This window comes from Lolium perenne, chromosome 6, assembly GCF_019359855.2.
Source record: "Lolium perenne isolate Kyuss_39 chromosome 6, Kyuss_2.0, whole genome shotgun sequence".
Classification (NCBI taxonomy): domain Eukaryota; kingdom Viridiplantae; phylum Streptophyta; class Magnoliopsida; order Poales; family Poaceae; genus Lolium; species Lolium perenne.
The window spans coordinates 143,890,473-143,909,701 of record NC_067249.2 but is presented as its reverse complement, the minus strand read 5'-3'; the positions used below and the strand labels follow the sequence as shown (position 1 = coordinate 143,909,701).

General features: G+C 42.0%; 1 protein-coding gene across 1 annotated transcript in view; it reads left to right on the top strand.

Annotated features, from left to right (window-relative positions):
- The window catches only part of LOC127309534 (uncharacterized), a 69,761-nt gene that overhangs the window by 38,891 nt on the left and 11,641 nt on the right, over nucleotides 1–19,229 (top strand). The window contains exons 2-5 of the mRNA XM_071822292.1: nucleotides 4,474–4,658; nucleotides 5,191–5,252; nucleotides 5,662–5,772; nucleotides 5,904–5,972. Of these exons, the coding sequence (XP_071678393.1) occupies nucleotides 4,474–4,658; nucleotides 5,191–5,252; nucleotides 5,662–5,772; nucleotides 5,904–5,972 (427 nt within the window). The remainder of the gene's footprint in view (nucleotides 1–4,473; nucleotides 4,659–5,190; nucleotides 5,253–5,661; nucleotides 5,773–5,903; nucleotides 5,973–19,229) is intronic.

Sequence of the window (19,229 nt, the reverse complement as noted above, 5' to 3'; positions counted from 1 at the left end):
TGTAGGTAAAAACATGGGTTGTCTCCCATAAGCGCTTTTCTTTAACGCCTTTCAGCTAGGCGCAGAAAGTGTGTATCAAGTATTATCAAGAGACGAAGTGTCAACATCATAATTTGTTCTCATAATAGAATCAAAAGGTAACTTCATTCTCTTTCTAGGGAAGTGTTCCATACCTTTCTTGAGAGGAAATTGATATTTTATATTACCTTCCTTCATATCAATAGTAGCACCAACAGTTCGAAGAAAAGGTCTTCCCAATATAATGGGACAAGATGCATTGCATTCAATATCCAAGACAACAAAATCAACGGGGACAAGGTTATTGTTAATGGTAATGCGAACATTATCAACTTTCCCCAAAGGTTTCTTTGTAGAATGATCAGCAAGATTAACATCCAAATAACAATTTTTCAGCGGTGGCAAGTCAAGCATATTATAAATTTTCTTAGGCATAACAGAAATACTTGCACCAAGATCACATAAAGCATTACAATCAAAATATTTAACCTTCATCTTAATGATGGGCTCCCAACCATCCTCTAGCTTTTTAGGAATAGAGGCTTCGCGCTCTAGTTTCTCTTCTCTAGCTTTTATGAGAGCATTTGTAATATGTTGCGTGAAAGCCAAATTTATAGCACTAGCATTAGGACTTTTAGCAAGTTTTTGCAAGAACTTTATAACTTCAGAGATGTGGCAATCATCAAAATTCAAACCATTATAATCTAAAGCAATGGGATCATCATCCCCAATGTTGGAAAAAATTTCAGCAGCTTTATCACGAGCGTTTAATGATTTTAGCGATTTCGAGCAGGTTTCTCGCGCTTTGCATTAGAAGTGGAAACATTGCTAACACCATTTCTTTTATTATTAATAGTATAAGGTGCAGCAACATGTGTAGCATTAGCATTACTAGTGGTGGTAATAGTCCAAACTTTAGCTACATTCTTCTCTTTAGCTAGTTTTTCATTTTCTTCTCTATCCCACCTAGCACGCAGTTCAGCCATCAATCTTATATTCTCATTAATTCTAACTTGGATGGCATTTGCTGTAGTAGTAATTTTATTTTCAATATCCCTATTAGGCATTACTTTCGATTTCAAAAGATCAACATCAGCAGCAAGACTATCGACTTTAGAAGCAAGTATATCAATTTTCCCAAGCTTTTCTTCAACAGATTTGTTAAAGGCAGTTTGTGTACTAATAAATTCTTTAAGCATGGCTTCAAGTCCAGGGGGTGTGTTCCTATTATTATTGTAAGAATTCCCATAAGAATTAGCATAACCGTTACCATTATTATAAGGATATGGCCTATAGTTATTACTAGAATTGTTCCGGTAAGCATTGTTGTTGAAATTATTATTTTTAATGAAATTCACATCAACATGTTCTTCTTGTGCAACCAATGAAGCTAATGGAACATTATTAGGATCAATATTAGTCCTATCATTCGCAAGCATAGACATAATAGCATCAATCTTATCACTCAAGGAAGAGGTTTCTTCGACAGAATTTACCTTCTTACCTTGTGGAGCTCTTTCCGTGTGCCATTCAGAGTAGTTGATCATCATATTATCAAGAAGCTTTGTTGCTTCACCAAGAGTGATGGACATAAAGGTACCTCCAGCAGCTGAATCCAATAAATTCCGCGAAGAAAAATTTAGTCCTGCATAGAAGGTTTGGATGATCATCCAAGTAGTCAGTCCATGGGTTGGGCAATTTTTAACCAGAGATTTCATTCTTTCCCATGCTTGTGCAACATGTTCAGTATCTAATTGTTTAAAATTCATTATGCTACTCCTCAAACATATAATTTTAGCAGGGGGATAATATCTACCAATAAAAGCATCCTTGCATTTAGTCCATGAATCAATACTATTCTTAGGCAGAGATAGCAACCAATCTTTAGCTCTTCCTCTTAATGAGAAAGGGAACAATTTTAATTTTATAATGTCACCATATACATCTTTATATTTTTGCATTTCACATAGTTCAACAAAATTATTAAGATGGGCAGCAGCATCATCAGAACTAACACCAGAAAATTGCTCTCGCATAACAAGATTTAGTAAAGCAGGTTTCATTTCAAAGAATTCTGCTGTAGTAGCAGGTGGAGCAATAGGTGTGCATAAGAAATCATTATTATTTGTGGTTGTGAAGTCACACAACTTAGTATTTTCAGGGGTAGCCATTTTAGCAACAGTAAATAAAGCAAACTAGATAAAGTAAATGCAAGTAACTAATTTTTTTGTGTGTTTTTGATATAGTAAACAAGATAGCAAATAAAGTAAAACTAGCAACTAATTTTTTTGTATTTTGATTTAGTGCAGCAAACAAAGTAGTAAATAAAACTAAGCAAGACAAAAACAAAGTAAAGAGATTGGGAAGTGGAGACTCCCCTTGCAGCGTGTCTTGATCTCCCCGGCAACGGCGCCAAAAAAAGAGCTGTTGCCGTGGGAGTTGGCAATTTCCGTGGTGTAGCTTTTCTTCAGATCCCCGGAAACGGCGCCAGAAAAAGAGCTTGATGGCGTGTAACTCACACGTTCGTTGGGAACCCCAAGAGGAAGGTATGATGCGCACAGCAGCAAGTTTTCCCTCAGAAAGAAACCAAGGTTTATCGAACCAGGAGGAGCCAAGAAGCACGTTGAAGGTTGATGGCGGCGGGATGTAGTGCGGCGCAACACCAGAGATTCCGGCGCCAACGTGGAACCTGCACAACACAACCAAAGTACTTTGCCCCAACGAAACAGTGAGGTTGTCAATCTCACCGGCTTGCTGTAACAAAGGATTAACCGTATTGTGTGGAAGATGATTGTTTGCAGAAACAGGTAGAACAAAGATTGTAGTAGATTGTATTTCAGTATAGAGAATTGGACCGGGGTCCACAGTTCACTAGAGGTGTCTCTCCCATAAGATAAACAGCATGTTGGGTGAACAAATTACAGTTGGGCAATTGACAAATAAAGAGGGCATGACCATGCACATACATATTATGATGAGTATTGTGAGATTTAATTGGGCATTACGACAAAGTACATAGACCGCTATCCAGCATGCATCTATGCCTAAAAAGTCCACCTTCAGGTTATCATCCGAACCCCCTCCAGTATTAAGTTGCTAACAACAGACAATTGCATTAAGTATTGCGCGTAATGTAATTAGTGACTACATCCTTGAACATAGCACCAATGTTTTATCCCTAGTGGCAACAGCACATCCATAACCTTAGAGGTTCTTGTCACCCCTCCAGATTCACGGAGACATGAACCCACTATCGAGCATAAATACTCCCTCTTGGAGTTACTAGCATCAACTTGGCCAGAGCATCTACTAATAACGGAGAGCATGCAAGATCATAAACAACACATAGACATAACTTTGATAATCAACATAACAAGTATTCTGTATTCATCGGATCCCAACAAACGCAACATATAGAATTACAGATAGATGATCTTGATCATGTTAGGCAGCTCACAAGATCCGACAATGAAGCACAATGGGGAGAAGACAACCATCTAGCTACTGCTATGGACCCATAGTCCAGGGGTAGACTACTCACTCATCACTCCGGAGGCGACCATGGCGGCGTAGAGTCCTCCGGGAGATGAATCCCCTCTCCGGCAGGGTGCCGGAGGCGATCTCCTGGATCCCCCGAGATGGGATCGGCGATGGCGGCGTCTCTGGAAGGTTTTCCGTATCGTGGCTCTCGGTACTGGGGGTTTCGCGACGGAGGCTTTAAGTAGGCGGAAGGGCAGGTCAGGGGCCACACGAGGGCCCCACACCATAGGGCCGCGCGGCCAAAGGGGGGGCCGCGCCGCCCTAGGGTTTGGGCGCCTCGTGGCCCCACTTCGTCTCCTCTTCGGACTTCTGGAAGCTTCGTGGCAAAATAGGACCCTGGGCGTTGATTTCGTCCAATTCCGAGAATATTTCGTTACTAGGATTTCTGAAACCAAAAACAGCAGAAAACAGCAACTGGCACTTCGGCATCTTGTTAATAGGTTAGTTCCAGAAAATGCACGAATATGACATAAAGTGTGCATAAAACATGTAGATAACATCAATAATGTGGCATGGAACATAAGAAATTATCGATACGTTGGAGACGTATCACAGGCCCACACCCACCCACCAACCATTCGCCCCCATTAGCTCAAAAATACTCTCACACGCCAAAGCTCTGACTCTCTACAGTACTAGATCTGCTTCGCCGCCGGCATACTCCTCCACAGCGTAGCCTTATCGTGTTGGCTGTCCACCCACCTGATCCGCTCCCCCGTCGCCCTCGCCACCGATGGATCTGCTTCACCGCCGACCTCGCCACCGACGGATCTGCTTCAACGCCGACCTCGCCACCGACGGATCTGCTTCACCGCCGACCTCATCCACATCATAGCAATCAACGCCTTTTCCTGTCGACGCACCGGATCCTCTCCAACGGAACCGGGTCTACTTCACCGCGGCCCCCCTCCACAGAAGCCGATCTATTCCACCGACTAGCTCGGCGCACCGGCTGTATCAACTTCACCGAATCCCTTGCCAGCCAACCAGATCTGCTTCACTAACGCCCGCTTCTACTGAAACAGGGTCGACTCATCGTCTCCCGCGTTCGCCGCCGCTGGAATGCAAGTTGCCGCCCCCGTCCACCCCGCTGCAGCTTGGTTAGTACGCTGGCCCGTTAGATCGCGGTGTTTCTTTAGCCATGTTTTGTGTAGTTATTTGCAGATCTCATATGCCATTAACTTTCTTTATTTGTTACTTCGCATGAAGTTCGTTTAAATATTGTACAGTACAAAAGCATTATCCGGTCGCTACCATCCTGTTCATTCTACTGACACCTGTGTGCATCCACATACTTATAGCCTTATACCCATTCATTTGCTGCCAACTGTTTTTGTACTGCATGCTATTCCTTTTATAGTCATGCTATGGGCATTTCCAATCTGGTTGTTCTTATACCACGTCATTAGCTCACCGCTAGCCACTAGCTGTTTTCTCGTGCCTGCTATTCTCACACTGCTTTTATAATCATGCTATGTGCATTTTCAATCTGCTTGCTCTTATACCTCGTCTTTAGCTTATAGCTATTTTTTTCCATGAATGCTCCTGTCGCACAACTTGTATAGTTATTGCTGCGTGCATGTCTGGTCTTTGTATTATCGTAGACTAACCTGTCAATGTTATTTTTCCTAGGGATTGATCATGCGAACCACTTATTAGAATATCCAACATTAACAGCGGGGACGCTAGGGAAGGTTGGAATCTGAGTTCTTGGTTGGTAATTTTGGCAGTTTACTTCCGTCATTATCTATAACCTATATGCATTGTTCCTTATGCAAGAGATTAACACTTGGAACCCTGCCATAGCAATGCCATTCATGTTTTACTATGTTTCTGCCTATTTGATATGCTTGTCTTGGAGCAACTACGAAGGTGATTTGAACCTGACATTTGGTCATTCTTAATGCCAGTTTACTTTATGTGGAAAACCTTGGCATTACCCTACTCTAAATCTGAATGTCTGAAATTCGTATCTCATGAAAAGCAACATATAGTTGGTTTTAATCTGATATCTGGTAAATATTGGCTTATTCATTTGGCAGCTCAAGTTTTTTGTTATTTGAAACCAGCTGACTTGGTCTTAAATGTGATATCTAAACACAGATTAAGGACAATGGAGCAGGAGGATTAGCATTTCACTTGATGGCTGAACCTAAAATGACAGGCATGTCGACCACGACTAGTGCACGCAAGAGAAGGACCTGCAGCGAGCCAGTATGTGCTTAGTACATGCATCTTATCTTATCTTGTGCTTATTTACGCTACATCTTTGTTATCTGATCTCTACATTGCGTAATACATGTTTGAATAGTTAATTGTTGTAACTATGTTTGCAATATTACCAGAATGCAGTTTTAATGAAGCAGTCATCATTAGAAGATAGTCGCCAAAGCGACCCTGTGCAACATTATGATGTAAGTCTGTGCTTAGTACAAGTTCCATACATTGTCTTATTTATGCAACTTGTTATTATCTTACATCTACATTGCATAATAAATGTTTGAATAGTTCACTGTTGTAACTATGTTGCAATATTACTAGAATGCAGGTGTAATGAAGAAGTCCTTAGTAGAAGATAGAGCACAAAAAAGGTTCCGGGGTGAGCCTATGCAACGATATAATGTAAGTCTGTGCTTAGTACTTGTGACTATCTCATATCGACAATGCTTAATACATGTTTGCATAGTTCATCGTTTAACTCTTTTTGCATTATTATCAGAATGCAGTTCTGAGGAAGCAATCTTCATCAGAAGAGAGGCCCACAAAAAGTTCTGATCTTTCTTCTGATGCATCCTCTCATAGCCGTCAACCTAGACCATTCCTTTCATCAAACAGTAAATATCTCAAGGCTGTACTTTATAAAAGACATGGTATTGCTGCTTTAAGATCTGTAGCTGATATGTTGACCAAGAGTACACAAGATTCAATCAAGGCGATTGCCAAATGTCAACGTGTTATTGATGATGCTAATAGAAGTCCTCAATGATTCTATGTGATTTTTTTATTTGGGCACATTAATTGCCTTGTAATTTTCCTAGTTATTTTATTTGTGTATGTAATTGTGTGTATCATTGATACCAGATTTTAGGCTCATGAAATTTAATGCAAGTTGACTAGTCAAACAACCAGGGCCCTACAACTGATTGGGCCGGCCCACTTACAGTAGTGCGGGACCCACTTTCATTTTGGGTCGGCCCACCTACTTATTGGGCCGGCCCGTTAACAGGGAAGTGGGCCCCACCAGCTTATTGGGCCGGCCCACTATCTTGTTGGGCCAGCCCACTTGCTATATTGTGGACCCCACATACTAAATGGGCCGGCCCTTCAACAGGAAAGTGGGACCCACCTGTGTTTTTGGCCGGGCCCACTATCTTGCTAGGCCGGCCCACTTGCTATATGGTGGACCCCACATACTAAATGGGCCGGCCCTTTAACAGGAAAGTGGGACCCACCTGTGTTTTTGGCCTGGCCCACTATCTTGTTGGGCCAGCCCAATTGCTATATGGTGCACCCCACGTACTAAATGGGCCGGCCCTTTAACTGGAAATTGGGACCCACCTGTGTTTTTGGCCCGGCCCACTATCTTGTTGGGCCGGCCCACTTGCTATATGGTGGACCCCACATACTAAATGGGCCGGCCCTTTAACAGGAAAGTGGGACCCACCTGTGTTTTTGGCCCGGCCCACTTTCTTGTTGGGCCAGCCCATTTGATCTATTGTGGACCCCACATACTAAATGGGCCGGCCCGATAGCAGGAAAGTGGGACCCACATGCTAATTGGGCCGGCCCAATAACTTCTTGGGTCGGCCTAGTTGTTTTAAGGTGGACCCCACTAGGTAAATGGGCCGGCCCGATAACAGGAAAGTGGGTCCCACGTGTCTTGTGGGCCGGCCCTTTTGCCTGTTGACCGGTCAAACGAGTGCATTCGGCCCGGCCCACATGCTTAGTGGGCCGGCCCATTAAAGTTTTGACCAGTCAACCTTAGAGGTTAGGCCCGGCCCACGTAACTAATGGACCAGCCCAGCTATATAGTTGACCGGTCAAACTAAGTCAGCTGGCTCGGCCCGCAAACTTAATGGGCCGGCCCGCTTAAGACGTGGCAGGCCACGTGTGGGCCTACCATCTACCACGGGGTTTCAGCCGGTTAACGCCGTTAACTGGCAGTTTGCATGACGTCAGCAGTCAACGGGCTCCCGGAAACACTTGCGCAATGGTCCGATTTTCCGTGGCGGAAGGGCGCCCAAGCGCGACGGACCGAAAAAATCGTCGTAGGACTTTGCCTGACGCAGTTTCCACAACAGAACCCATATCGTCGGGTTAGGCCCATAGGCGATGAAAAATACCCCTTAGCAGACGATTTTGAGACGTTGTCTATCAGAACTTTTCTTGTAGTACTATTAACGAGATGCCGAAGAGCCAGTTGCTGTTTTCTGCTGTTTTTGGTTTCAGAAATCCTACAAAGGAAATATTCTCGGAATTGGACGAAATCAACGCCCAGGGGCCTATTTTTACACGAAGCTTCCAGAAGACCGGAGGGGAGACAAAGTGGGGCCACGGGGCGCCGCCACACTAGGGCGGCGCGGCCTAGAGGGGACCCGCGCGGCCCTAGCGTGTGGGGCCCCCGTGACTCTTCCGACTCCGCCCTTCCGCCTACTTAAAGCCTCCGTCGCGAAACCCCCAGTACCGAGAGCCACGATACGGAAAACCTTACTGAGACGCCGCCGCTGCCAATCCCATCTCGGGGGATTCAGGAGATCGCCTCCGGCACCCTGCCGGAGAAGGGAATCATCTCCCGGAGGACTCTTCACCGCCATGGTCGCCTCCGGTGTGATGAGTGAGTAGTTCACCCCTGGACTATGGGTCCATAGCAGTAGCTAGATGGTCGTCTTCTCCTTATGTGCTTCATTGTTGGATCTTGTGAGCTGCCTAACATGATCAAGATCATCTATCTGTAATGCTATATGTTGTGTTTGTCGGGATCCGATGGATAGAGAATACTATGTTATGTTGATTATCAATCTATTACCTATGTGTTGTTTATGATCTTGCATGCTCTCCGTTATTAGTAGAGGCTCTGGCCAAGTTTTTACTCTTAACTCCAAGAGGGAGTATTTATGCTCGATAGTGGGTTCATGCCTCCATTAAATGCAGGACGTGTGAGAAAGTTCTAAGGTTGTGGATGTCTTTGTTGCCACTAGGGATAAAACATTGATGCTATGTCCGAGGATGTAGTTATTGATTACATTACGCACCATACTTAATGCAATTGTCTGTTGTTTGCAACTTAATACTGGAAGGGGTTCGGATGATAACCTGAAGGTGGACTTTTTAGGCATAGATGCATGCTGGATAGCGGTCTATGTACTTTGTCGTAATGCCCAATTAAATCTCACTATACTTCATATCATGTATGTGCATTGTCATGCCCTCTCTATTTGTCAATTGCCCGACTATAATTTGTTCACCCAACATGCTATTTATCTTATGGGAGAGACACATCTAGTGAACTGTGGACCCCGGTCCTATTCTTTACATCGAATACAATCTACTGCAATATTTGTTCTTTACTATTTTCTGCAAACAATCATCATCCACACTATACATCTAATCCTTTGTTACAGCAAGCCGGTGAGATTGACAACCTCACTGTTTCGTTGGGGCAAAGTACTTTGGTTGTGTTGTGCAGGTTCCACGTTGGCGCCGGAATCCCTGGTGTTGCGCCGCACTACATCCCGCCGCCATCAACCTTCAACGTGCTTCTTGGCTCCTCCTGGTTCAATAAACCTTGGTTTCTTTCTGAGGGAAAACTTGCTACTGTCTACATCACACCTTCCTCTTGGGGTTCCCAACGGACATGTCGATTGCACGCATCAAGCACATTTTCTGGCGCCGTTGCCGGGGAGGAAAGGTAAACGGCACTCACACACCGGATCCCGGCAACGAAGCACATTTTCTGGCGCTGTTGCCGGGGAGATCAAGACACGCTGCAAGGGGAGTCTCCACTTCCAATCTCTTTACTTTGTTTTTGTCTTGCTTTATTTTATTTACTACTTTGTTTGCTGCATTATATCAAAACACAAAAAAATTAGTTACTAGCTTTACTTTATTTACTGTCTTGTTCTCCATATCAAAAACACAAAAAAAATTAGTTACTTGCATTTACTTTATTTACCTTTTGTTTATTTCATCATGTTTCCTCCTAAGTACACTCTAAAAGACATACCGGTAGGACGTGGGTCTATAATTGGGAGAGATAATATAGAAGATTTTTTCACTCATGTTAGTACCACTGAAGATTTTGAAGATAGACACTTGGTAGAACTTGCTCCTACTTATGAAATTGCTGCCGCTTCTTTAGTTCACATGTTGGAAACTAAATTTGTTAATCTTAATCCTATAATCCAACACATGTTTCTCACACTTGGCGATATGGAAGAAGGGGAAAATAAAGATTTTGTTTTAGAAACCCTTCTTAAGGAATTTGGTGGTGTAGCAAGAGAGGCTAGAAAAGTCTTTATCAAATATAAGATGCTTGGTTCTTGCACCAAATTTGCTAGTACCCTTGAAAAGATGGATATTGATAGAATAAAGTACACTAATAATATTAATGATGTAGGGGATATTAAGACATCAATACCTTGCAAGCTCGCAGGAATGTTCGAGGCACTAGAAAAGAATTATGATTGGATTGTTCCTGAAAATTTGTTTAATGAGAATAGCAAGCCTAAGAGTAATGAAAAGGGAGCCTCTGAAACTTACATAGATAAGATAACATGCATTGTTGAGGCAACTCCCAACACCCCTGGTAAGAATGTCGATGCTTCATCTCTTGATAACACTTGATTTACACTTTCTGCGCCTAGCTGAAAGGCGTTAAAGAAAAGCGCTTATGGGAGACAACCCATATTTTTACTACAGTAGTTTTATTTTATATTTAAATCTTGGAAGTTGTTTACTACTGTAGCAACCTCTCCTTATCTTAGTTTTGTGCATTGTTGTGCCAAGTAAAGTCGTTGATAGTATGGTTCATACTAGATTTGGATTACTGCGCAGAAACAGATTTCTTTGCTGTCACGAATCTGGGCCTAATTCTCTGTAGGTAACTCAGCAAATTATGCCAATTTACGTGAGTGATCCTCAGATATGTACGCAACTTTCATTCAATTTGGGCATTTTCATTTGAGCAAGTCTGGTGCCACTTTAAAATTCGTCTTTACGAACTGTTCTGTTTTGACAGATTCTGCCTTTTATTTCGCATTGCCTCTTTTAATATGTTGGATGAATTTCTTTGTTCCATTAATGTCCAGTAGCTTGTGCAATGTCCAGAAGTGTTAAGAATGATTATGTCACCTCTGAACATGTAAATTTTTATTGTGCACTAACCCTCTAATGAGTTGTTTTGAGTTTGGTGTGGAGGAAGTTTTCAAGGATCAAGAGAGGGAAATGATGCAATATGATCAAGGAGAGTGAAAGCTCTAAGCTTGGGGATGCCCCGGTGGTTCACCCCTGTATATTTTAAGAAGACTCAAGCGTCTAAGCTTGGGAATGCCCAAGGCATCCTCTTCTTCATCGACAACATTATCAGGTTCCTCCCCTGAAACTATATTTTTATTCCATCACATCTTATGTGCTTTGCTTGGAGCGTCGGTTTGTTTTTGTTTTTGTTTTTGTTTGAATAAAATGGATCCTAGCATTCATTGTGTGGGAGAGAGACACGCTCCGCTGTTGCATATGGACAAATATGTCCTTAGGCTTTACTCATAGTATTCATGGCGAAGGTTGAATCTTCTTTGTTAAATTGTTATATGGTTGGAATCGGGAAATGCTACATGTAGTAATTCTAAAATGTCTTGAATAATTTGATACTTGGCAATTGTTGTGCTCATGTTTAAGCTCTTGCATCATATACTTTGCACCCATTAATGAAGAAATACATAGAGCTTGCTAAAATTTGGTTTGCATATTTGGTCTCTCTAAAGTCTAGATAATTTCTAGTATTGAGTTTTGAACAACAAGGAAGACGGTGTAGAGTCTTATAATGTTTACAATATGTCTTTTATGTGAGTTTTGCTGCACCGGTTCATCCTTGTGTTTGTTTCAAATAACCTTGCTAGCCTAAACCTTGTATCGAGAGGGAATACTTCTCATGCATCCAAAATCCTTGAGCCAACCACTATGCCATTTGTGTCCACCATACCTACCTACTACATGGTATTTCTCCGCCATTCCAAAGTAAATTGCTTGGGTGCTACCTTTAAATTTCCATCATTCGCCTTTGCAATATATAGCTCATGGGACAAAATAGCCTTAAAAACTATTGTGGTATTGAATATGTACTTATGCACTTTATCTCTTATTAAGTTGCTTGTTGTGCGATAACCATGCTCCTGGGGACGCCATCAACTACTCTTTGTTGAATATCATGTGAGTTGCTATGCATGTTCGTCTTGTCTGAAGTAAGGGCGGTTTTCACAATCAAATGGTTTGAGTATGCATACTGTTAGAGAAGAACATTGGGCCGCTAACTAAAGCCATGAATCATGGTGGAAGTTTCAGTTTGGACATAAAACCTCAATCTCTTATGAGAATATTAACTGTTGAATGCTTAAGCATTAAAAGAGGAGTCCATTATCTGTTGTCTATGTTGTCCCGGTATGGGTGTCTAAGTTGAAGAATGATCAAAAGCGAGAAATCCAATGCGAACTTTCTCCTTAGACCCTTGTACAGGCGGCATAGAGGTACCCCTTTGTGACACTTGGTTGAAACATATGTCATGCAATGATAATCCGTGTTAATCCAAGCTAATTAGGACAAGGTGCGGGCACTACTAGTATACTATGCATGAGGCTTGCAACTTGTAAGATATAATTTACGTGATACATATGCTTTATTACTACCGTTGACAAAATTGTTTCATGTTTTCAAAATAAAAGCTCTAGCACAAATATAGCAATCGATGCTTTCCTCTTTGAAGGACCTTTCTTTTACTTTTATGTTGAGTCAGTTCACCTATTTCTCTCCACCTCAAGAAGCAAACACTTGTGTGAACTGTGCATTGATTCCTACATACTTGCATATTGCACTTGTTATATTACTTTACATTGACACTATCCATGAGATATACATGTTATAAGTTGAAAGCAACCGCTGAAACTTAATCTTCCTCTGTGTTGCTTCAATACCTTTACTTTGATTTATTGCTTTATGAGTTAACTCTTATGCAAGACTTATTGATGCTTGTCTTGAAGTACTATTCATGAAAAGTCGTTGCTTTATGATTCATTTGTTTACTCATGTCATTACCGTTGTTTTGATCGCTGCATTCATTACATATGCTTACAATAGTATGATCAAGGTTATGATGGCATGTCACTCCAGAAATTATCTTTGTTATCGTTTACCTGCTCGGGACGAGCAGGAACTAAGCTTGGGGATGCTGATACGTCTCCGACGTATCGATAATTTCTTATGTTCCATGCCACATTATTGATGATATCTACATGTTTTATGCATACTTTATGTCATATTTATGCATTTTCCGGCACTAACCTATTAACGAGATGCCGAAGAGCCAGTTGCTGTTTTCTGCTGTTTTTGGTTTCAGAAATCCTACAAAGGAAATATTCTCGGAATTGGACGAAATCAACGCCCAGGGGCCTATTTTTACACGAAGCTTCCAGAAGACCGGAGGGGAGACGAAGTGGGGCCACGGGGCGCCGCCACACTAGGGCGGCGCGGCCTAGAGGGGGCCCGCGCGGCCCTAGCGTGTGGGGCCCCCGTGACTCTTCCGACTCCGCCCTTCCGCCTACTTAAAGCCTCCGTCGCGAAACCCCCAGTACCGAGAGCCACGATACGGAAAACCTTACTGAGACGCCGCCTTCGCCAATCCCATCTCGGGGGATTCAGGAGATCGCCTCCGGCACCCTGCCGGAGAGGGGAATCATCTCCCGGAGGACTCTTCACCGCCATGGTCGCCTCCGGAGTGATGAGTGAGTAGTTCACCCCTGGACTATGGGTCCATAGCAGTAGCTAGATGGTCGTCTTCTCCTTATGTGCTTCATTGTTGGATCTTGTGAGCTGCCTAACATGATCAAGATCATCTATCTGTAATGCTATATGTTGTGTTTGTCGGGATCCGATGGATAGAGAATACTATGTTATGTTGATTATCAATCTATTACCTATGTGTTGTTTATGATCTTTCATGCTCTCCGTTATTAGTAGAGGCTCTGGCCAAGTTTTTACTCTTAACTCCAAGAGGGAGTATTTATGCTCGATAGTGGGTTCATGCCTCCATTAAATGCAGGACGGATGAGAAAGTTCTAAGGTTGTGGATGTGCTGTTGCCACTAGGGATAAAACATTGATGCTATGTCCGAGGATGTAGTTATTGATTACATTACGCACCATACTTAATGCGATTGTCTGTTGTTTGCAACTTAATACTGGAAGGGGTTCGGATGATAACCTGAAGGTGGACTTTTTAGGCATAGATGCATGCTGGATAGCGGTCTATGTACTTTGTCGTAATGCCCAATTAAATCTCACTATACTTATCATATCATGTATGTGCATTGTCATGCCCTCTCTATTTCTCAATTGCCCGACTGTAATTTGTTCACCCAACATGCTATTTATCTTATGGGAGGGACACCTCTAGTGAACTGTGGACCCCGATCCTATTCTTTACATCGAATACAATCTACTGCAATATTTGTTCTTTACTATTTTCTGCAAACAATCATCATCCACACTATACATCTAATCCTTTGTTACAGCAAGCCGGTGAGATTGACAACCTCACTGTTTCGTTGGGGCAAAGTACTTTGGTTGTGTTGTGCAGGTTCCACGTTGGCGCCGGAATCCCTGGTGTTGCGCCGCACTACATCCCGCCGCCATCAACCTTCAACGTGCTTCTTGGCTCCTCCTGGTCCGATAAACCTTGGTTTCTTTCTGAGGGAAAACTTGCTACTGTCTGCATCACACCTTCCTCTTGGGGTTCCCAACGGACGTGTCGATTGCACGCATCAGAGTCCACCTGGGACTCCTCCCCCTTAGGGTTGGCCGGCCATGCCAGGTGGAGTCCACCTGGGACTCCTCCTTCCATGGTGATTTCTTCCGAACTTTTCTAGAACCTTCTAGAACCTTCCATAAATGCACGGATCATTTTCAAACTTGGAAAATGACTTCCTATACATGAATCTTATTCTCCGGACCATTCCGAAACTCCTCGTGATGTCCTGGATCCAATCCGAGACCCCGAACAAAACTTCGAACTCCATTCCATATTCCATATCTACTTAAACGACATCAAACCTTAAGTGTGTCACCCTACGGTTCGCGAACTATGCAGACATGGTTGTGACCACTCTCCGACCAATAACCAATAGCGGGATCTAGAGATCCATAATGGCTCCCACATATTCAACGATGACTTAGTGATCGATTAAACCATTTACATACGATACCGATTCCCTTTGTCACGCGATATTTTGCTTGTCCGAGGTTTGATCATTGGTATCTCTATACCTCGTTCAACCTCGTCTCCGACAAGTACTCTTTACTTGTACCGTGATATGTCATCTCTTATGAACCATTCATATGCTTGCAAGCTAATTAGACGACATTCCACCGAGAGGGCCCAGAGTATATCTATCCGTCATCGGGATGGACAAATCCCACTGTTGATCCATATGCCTCAACTCATACTTTCTGAATACCTAATCCCACCTTTATAACCACCCATTTATGCAGTGGCGTTTGATGTAATCAAAGTACCCTTACGGCATAAGTGATTTATATGATCTCATGGTCGAAAGGACTAGGTAACTATGTATCGAAAGCTTATAGCAAATGAACTTAATGACGTGATCTTTATGCTAGGCTTAATTGGGTGTGTCCATTACATCATTCACATAATGACATAACCTTGTTATTAATAACATCCTATGTTCATGATCATGAAACTATGATCATCTATTAATCAACAAGCCAGTTATACAAGAGGCTTACTAGGGATTCCTTGTTGTTTACATAACACACATGTATCAATGTTTCGGTTAATACAATTATAGCATGGTATGCAAATATTATCATAAACACAAAGATATATTATAATAACCATTTTATTATTGCCTCTTGGGCTTATTTCCAGCACTTATGCTACGCTTATTTGGATGTGTGTCCATTATATCATTCATCTAATGACATAACCTTGTTATTAATAACATCCAATGTTCATGATCACGAAACCATGATCATCTATTAATCAACAAGCTAGTTATACAAGAGGCTTACTAGGGACTCCTTGTTGTTTACATAACACACATGTATCAATGTTTCGGTTAATACAATTATAGCATGGTATGCAAACATTTATCATAAACACAAAGATATATAATAACCACTTTATTATTGCCTCTTGGGCATATCTCCAACAGTCTCCCACTTGCACTAGAGTCAATAATCTAGTTTACATTTGGAAAGATATAACACTCTGGCCTTCTGGTGCTTTATCATGTTTTGCTCACGGGAGAAGTTTTAGTCAATGGATCTGACACGCTCAGAAACGTATGTATTTTGCAATTCATTTGCGTCTCAACGCATCACTCATTTTCCAAACGAGTCGGCATTAATCGTATATGTTCGGTCTTCTGGTGGAACCTTAATTCCGCGGTCTGAAATACGTCACTAATATTGTCACACACAATATAGCTTCAAAGTTCTGGCACTATCGGAACTACACCAAGTTCTCAAAGAACTACTTGACTTAAACAACCTCAGTCATTGTCAAAACAATGACATACTCTGCCTTCGTTTGTAGAATCCGTCACAATATTTAGAACTCTTCTAAATCTAGCATTGTGCTACCTTTTAAACAACACTTTACAACGATTTGTTTGTCATTACCCCATACAAAATTATATATATCCTTGGTTCTTCTAAAGTACTCAAGGATATTCATACTGTCGTCCAATGATCATCACCTGAATCATTCTGGTACATGCTCATAACACTTTAGAGCACAAGACATCTGATTGTGTACATATTATACGTGATCTATAATCACTCATGTGTTTTTACTCATTGAGTGTCAAATACACTCAAGTCTTGTTAAACCTTCACATGGAAAAGAACACCTTCTTAATATTTTTATATTGAACTACTTCAATATTCATTATATGTACTTTGACTTAAACTTATTACGTGTTTCAATCTATCTACATAGATCTTGACACTAAATATGTTTCAGTCCATATTCTTTCATTTGAAGTTAATTCTCAATGAAACCTTTTATTCACATCAAGTATATAATTACATCATTTATAATCAACGATATGTCATCTACATAAAGTATTATAAATATGTCTCAGCGCTCCCACTTAATTTCTTGCAAATGCAAGCATCTTCATCATTTCTGATGAAATTAAAAACTCTTTGACTATTTCATCCGGTGAAGATTCCAACTCCGCGATACTCACTTCATCCAATTGAAGTTTGTATACTTATCTAGTATTTCACGGACTAGCAAAACTCTTTGGTTTGTATATAGTATACATCCTTCATACATACTTCTGATAAGGAATGTATTTCTGCCATCCTACTATCATATCTCATAAAAGAAATATGTAGCAATTACTAGATTAATCCACATAGACTATAAGCATTGCTACGGAAGATCTAATCTTATCGTAGTCAACTCTTTGAACTTTGTCGTAAACAACTTTTCGACAAGTCGTGCTTCTTCAAGGATATTTCATCCAAGTCCATCAATTTTATAGATCTATTTACTTTCAAAAAGTATTCATCTATCTTGGATTTCATGGCGCATAGCCATTTTAACGGATTCAGGGCCCATCATAACTTCTTTGTATGTAGTTGGTTTATCATTGTTCAAAAACAATCCTTTGTCCATAATGTAGGGATTCGTTGCATATAAAACAAAAAAATTCCTACTGCGAGAACGCAATCCAAGCCAAGATGCAATCTAGAAGATGGGAGCAACGAGGGGATGAACGAGACTAACCCTTGAAGATTTCCAAAGCCTACAAGAGGAGGCTCTCGTTGCTGCGGTAGACGATCACTTGCCGCTTTCAAAAGCGCGTAGAAGATCTTGACGGTGCCACAATCGGGCAGCACCTCCGTACTCGGTCACACGTTCGGTGTTGATGACGACGTCCTTCTCCCCGTTCCAGCGGGCAGCGGAAGTAGTAGATCCTCCTCGGAATCCCGGCAGCACGACGACGTGGTGGCGGTGGTGGTGGAGATCTCCGATAGAGCTTCGCCTAAGCTATGTGGGAGAGAGAGGGAGGAGGGAACCGCTAGGGTTTCTGGGAGAGGGGGCTCTTGGGGGGTGCGGACATGGTGGTCTTGATGTAGCCGGCCAGCCCCTCTCCTCTCCTCTATATATAGGTGGAAGCCCCAAGGTTTAGGTCAAAGTCTCCGAATAAGACCCCAACATAAACCTTCCATGTGACCAAACCTAGGGGGAGTGGGACTCCCCCCTTTCCTTGGTGGGGTGGCCGGCCACCATGTGGAGGAGCCCACTTGGGACTCCTCCTCCCTTAGGCTGGCCGGCCAAGGTGGGTGGAGTGCCTCTGGGACTCCACCTTCCATGCTGATTTCTTCCGGACTCTTCTAGAACCTTCTAGAACCTTCCAGAGAAAATACCGGATCATTTTCAAACCTAGAAAATGACTTCCTATATATGAATCTTATTCTCCGGACCATTCCGGACCTCCTCGTGATGTCCTGGATCCCATCCGAGACTCCGAACAAAACTTCGAACTCCATTCCATATTTCCATATCTACTTAAAACGACATCAAACCTTAAGTGTGTCACCCTACGGTTCGCGAACTATGTAGACATGGTTGAGACTTCTCTCCGACCAATAACCAATAGCGGGATCTGGAGATCCATAATGGCTCCCACATATTCAACGATGACTTAGTGATCGAATGAACCATTGACATACGATACCAATTCCCTTTGTCACGCGATATTTTACTTGTCCAAGGTTTGATCATCGGTATCTCTATACCTTGTTCAACCTCATCTCCTGACAAGTACTCTTTACTCGTACCGTGGTATGTGGTCTCTTATGAACCATTCATATGCTTGCAAGTTATTTAGACGACATTCCACCGAGAGGGCCCAGAGTATATCTATCCGTCATCGGGATGGACAAATCCCACTGTTGATCCATATGCCTCAACTCATACTTTCCGGATACTTAATCCCACCTTTATAACCACCCATTTACGCAGTGGCGTTTGATGTAATCAAAGTACCTTTCCGGTATAAGTGATTTACATGATCTCATGGTCGAAAGGACTAGGTAACTATGTATCGAAAGCTTATAGCAAATAACTTAATGACGTGATCTTATGCTACGCTTAATTGGGTGTGTCCATTACATCATTCATATAATGATATAATCTTGTTATTAATAACATCCAATGTTCATGATCACGAAACCATGATCATCTATTAATCAACAAGCTAGTTATACAAGAGGCTTACTAGGGACTCTTTGTTGTTCACATAACACACATGTATCAATGTTTCGGTTAATACAATTATAGCATGGTATGTAAACATTATCATAAACACAAAGATATATTATAATAACCATTTTATTATTGCCTCTTGGGCATATCTCCAACAGTCT